Source organism: Glossina fuscipes, unplaced genomic scaffold (genome assembly GCF_014805625.2).
Source record: "Glossina fuscipes isolate IAEA_lab_2018 unplaced genomic scaffold, Yale_Gfus_2 197, whole genome shotgun sequence".
Classification (NCBI taxonomy): Eukaryota; Metazoa; Arthropoda; class Insecta; order Diptera; family Glossinidae; genus Glossina; species Glossina fuscipes.
The window spans coordinates 979,896-984,331 of record NW_023998540.1 but is presented as its reverse complement, the minus strand read 5'-3'; the positions used below and the strand labels follow the sequence as shown (position 1 = coordinate 984,331).

The following is a 4,436-nucleotide window of genomic DNA, read 5'->3' as shown; positions in this document are numbered from 1 at the left end:
TTTATTTTTCTCATTCGATTCATTTGTCTATTTGACTTTAGATAATTTATTCATTCATTATTTTTTCCTCTACTCAATAGGTTCGTTTTTGATTTTTAGAGGAAAAGGGATTAGGAGAAAAGGATATATATATATATATATATATTTTAGAAGATTATAAGGGGAGAAAAATATTGTTTAATTAAAACAAAAGTTAGGATATTACGATACATATATAGAGATAGATACACTTACTTGTGCGCAGATTTGTTGTAGACTTTAAAAGGCTTGAAGCTTGAAAGTAGAAAATGAGTAGAGAAAAGGAATTAGCTATGCTAGGAGAGCGCTATATATCATTCGATAGGCAGGAGATACGAGCAAAAATACTAATGCCTACGTACGCTGAAGCTCGAAGACGAAAGGGCTCAATATACGCTACTTTGATAAAAGAATTGTATGAAGGATATTGTCCTACTACGGCTGGTTATTTTGAAGAAATGGTAATTAAGGAGCAGCAACTATTCGAGAAACAAGCTATTCGCCAGCGGGTTTGTGATGAGCCATATCTGCTCTTCAGTCTATACGATCATTGCAAGCTGGCCGAACAAGCAATGCGTTTAGAAGCCACAAAGGGCCAAGACATATGTGTCCGCTTATTGTTCCAGTGTATGTTCTTCTGTGAAGATTCTGACAAACTCTTCAATTGGTTAAATGAGGATCTTCACGAAATTGTGGCCAATATCTGTAACGGGCTTACAGAAAAGCTAACCATTGCAGAAACGCTCTGCAAGGTAAACTACAAATATGCACAAATTCTTACAAACAAAGGTAAGACGAAGATCTCTTCAATTCAAAAAATATAAAAACGAATTATTTGTATATTATTTTTTTTACTACCTACTAAAGATATTGCAAAGGCAGTCAATTATTTGCAAACGGCCTTCGATTTGGCTAGAGGCACAAACTGGCTTACGAAGGCGACCGAAGAGATTACTAAGCCCACATCTGATTTTGTTGTTGAGGAATTAGCCAAAACTTTATTAAAATGTGCCTATTTGGAGGATTCAGCAGCAAAGGCCGTAAGTCGGGCAGAACAAGCCTTATTGGCAATTTCCAAAAATGGACAATTCGGAGATGCTTTGCTATTTATAACAATCAATCTGGATTTGGCTTATTTTCTTCTTGAAGATTCAAAGTTTGATAAATGCGTAAAAGCGCTCGATTGTGTTTACCGAAAGTTGACAAATTACGCACCAACCTACGAACCGTATAGACCCGAATTCTGCCGATTTTTAAGCTTAAAAGCGCGATATCTTAATCGGTTGGTCTACTATAGTATTAATCGACACATCCTTGTACCAATTTTTTTTTTTTTCAATTTTTCTCTACTTTTTATTTAAATAGAACAAATAAGAAAGATATGGCGTTGTATATATATAATAAGGCTATTAAATTGGCAGAGAAGCTTGATATGAAAAGAATTTGGGCACAGTGTCTAACTGATATGGCAAAAATTTATCTTGAACACCGTACCTCACAGGCAAGTTTGGCCGAGCAATGTTTACTGAAAAGCCGGGAAATTTTAACCACTTTGAAGGATGTGAAAAATTTAAAACTTTGCAATTATGACTTGGCTCGGGTGAAGTCACGCATGATATATGGCAATTACATGGAGGCTATAAAGAACTCTAGCACATCGCGATGTGAATTCCATCGCTTACTTGAATGGAAGACGCGTTGCAAGCCATTTTGGACTAATAGGGCGAAGGTATTGCAATTAGAACAAAAGAACCCAGTAGCATGTCTTCTACAATCAGAATCCACAGAAAGAACGAAGCTTGAGGCAAAAATAGCAGCAGTTTTCAAACATTTGATATAAACTATACGATCTCTGATGCACGAAAAAATATATTGTAAAGAAATCGCTAAATGCTAGTGCGGCACATACGTGCGTCTCATTTCATTTGATTTCTGCTTTAGCAGATTTGGAGGTGAATCTTTAGTATTTTGGCTATCTTCCATAGGTCATTCAATGTCATCAAATCAGACCGATCAAAAGAACGAGCAAAAGCCGCAAGTCCGCTTAGTGAAAAATAACAGCAGTGGCAATTCTTGGTCACATAGGCAATCGCCTAGAACTTTGTCGATTAGTTTCAACCATCGTACGAAAGGTACGAAAATCATTTAACATTGAAGAGCATAGATAGTTGACAGAATTTACTAATATGAAGTGACAGCTTTATGCAGGAAAAAAATTAAATACTCCGCAGGCTATGGTCTTAACACACCTGCTGTTTTAGATATTGAAAAATAGTGTGTGACAATGTAAGCATTTATCGAGATAATTAAATCAATATTTACAAAACGTCCTCTTTGGAGCATATGTGCAGCTGTGGTACTAAAAAATGTAATCACTCGATGTTATATAGATATTTCATTTAGCAGCAGGATATTATTTTAATTGCAATTGCAAATGAAGGCAAGCAATAATATATTTATAGCAAAATTAAATATAACACGTACGTAACGTATGTACCTTGAACAATAAATTATTTTATAAAAAAAAATTCCGAGCATTTTTTTGAAGAGAAATTTCAAAAAGTGAAAGAAAACTTGTGTTAAAATATAGCGTCAGAGGCAACGTGAACTGGTGTCCCCTTATTCGATAATTGATTTTTTAATTTCGCTTTGATAGAAATCAATAGATTTAATATAATTATTTGTTTATTTATTTGTGTCTTTAGTAAACGATTAATAGGCGAAATAAGATCACTTAATTTAAAATTTGTTTGCTACACAATCTTGACATTCTTCCTTGCAATTAATTATCGTTTGTCGTTGTTGGTAGAGTGCCAGTTTTTCGAAAAGAAAAGCCTTTGCTCTTTCAGGATCCAAGTAAATTTAAATTTATTTTTTTGTTGAAACTAAATTTAACTTGTTAGTCTATTTCGAGCCACCTATTCTATATATTCATGCGAAAAATATCTGAGGAAAGTACATTGAGCAATTGTTTGTGTTCCCATAAATTTTCATATATAGTATAAAAGTAAGAAATAAAACTTTGCTAATATATTTTGGTTTTTTTTTTTTTTTTTTTTTTTTTTTTTTTGTATGTACTTATGTGTGGCATATGTGCTGTTTGTTAATGACATTGACAAATATTCTCATAACAACAGAACGCTTAAATACATTTAAAGAAAATTTGAATATCATGTCTTAAGTACAATGCAGTGAAAGAATTATTATTTCATATATGAACCGTATTAACTCATCTGATGGCAAATACTGCTATCCGAACTCGTTTTGATCCCAGTATATAATGTTTCATTTCGAAAAGTTGTTGAATGAGCAATTGTAGGATGATGTAGGGTATTTAATCGCGAGCCGTGGTCATATCCGTGGGACTGTTCTTACTTAAAAATGAAGTCAAATGTTCTTACGAAAATTGAATTGTTGTTTCATTCCAATAAAAGCCACTCGATCAAATCCCTTAGATACTTCCGTTTTTGGATTTGGACTTTGGAATGTAGATTAAATGATATTTATTTTTTTAAATTCAAATTTGGACCCTTGCGAAAGTAGCTCCAGCTTCAATTGCTAATTTTTTCATATATAATAATTTTTTCAATTCTTGTCAAACATTATCATTTTATAACATTTGCTTCTTGCCAAAGAAAAAATTGTGAAGAAACCTTCCTTCCTTTTTTTGGGGGCTGTTACATTAGTGTATGCGCTTAAGAAAACAAGGCTATATAAATTTTTTAATCAATCCATATTGCAGTTCTCTCTATATCTTCCTTGTTGTATGTCTGTCTCTCGAACAACCGGCCAATGAATAAACGAATCTTTTCATCTCGACCCGATACCTATATGTGAAGTAGAGTAGGTATTAATTTGTACATGGGCCCGACTTAACGACTAATTACTTGGCGAGCGAAGTCTTTTGAGAGAGAAGGAATTTGTTGACACTGAGGAATAGTCGTTCTCCGCTGCGAATTAACATAAGTTGTATAAGAAGTACTTGGGCAGAGATCAGAGATAAAGGTTGGATTTTTTGAGACAAGAAAAGCATTAACAAGCCGGCGGCAAGCAAAGAAGCCCATGTTCGGCTACTGAGCTTAGCAGGCGTACTGTTGCATAGTCCCATCGCAGATGGCCGGGTGAATTTACCCATTATGCGCTGTACTCGTCTGAGATCTTTGCGAAAAGTTTCGGGAATTGTCAAATAGTAAGGAATAAATATTTTACCTGCAATCTCCTAAATGGAAACATGAAAGAAGTAACCGTAACAGGAAAATCTATGGTTAATTCAATTTTCTTTTTACTTGAAACGCTTTTCATTCATTTTGTAAATTTGATTAAATATGGGAGTATCCGGGAAAGCTTTCCCGATATCTAAGAAACGTTTACAGATAATAAATACCAACAAAAATCACATTTTCAGATAACGACGTCTC

General features: G+C 34.0%; 1 protein-coding gene across 1 annotated transcript; it reads left to right on the top strand.

The window, feature by feature from the left end:
• Window positions 1-287: 287 nt before the first annotated feature.
• On the top strand, window positions 288-1,858 carry LOC119641934. Its single transcript, XM_038040858.1, has 3 exons — window positions 288-807; window positions 886-1,058; window positions 1,424-1,858. The coding sequence occupies exons 1-3, from the start codon at window positions 288-290 to the stop codon at window positions 1,856-1,858; spliced, it is 1,128 nt and encodes a 375-aa protein (XP_037896786.1).
• Window positions 1,859-4,436: the final 2,578 nt, after the last annotated feature.

Coding starts and splice junctions, on each gene's coding strand:
- LOC119641934 (XM_038040858.1), top strand. CDS start 288: ATGAGTAGAGAAAAGGAATTAGCTATGCTAGGAGAGCGCTATATATCA. Junction 808..885: donor ACAAATTCTTACAAACAAAG/GTAAGACGAAGA, acceptor TACCTACTAAAG/ATATTGCAAAGGCAGTCAAT. Junction 1,059..1,423: donor AGGATTCAGCAGCAAAGGCC/GTAAGTCGGGCA, acceptor ATATATAATAAG/GCTATTAAATTGGCAGAGAA.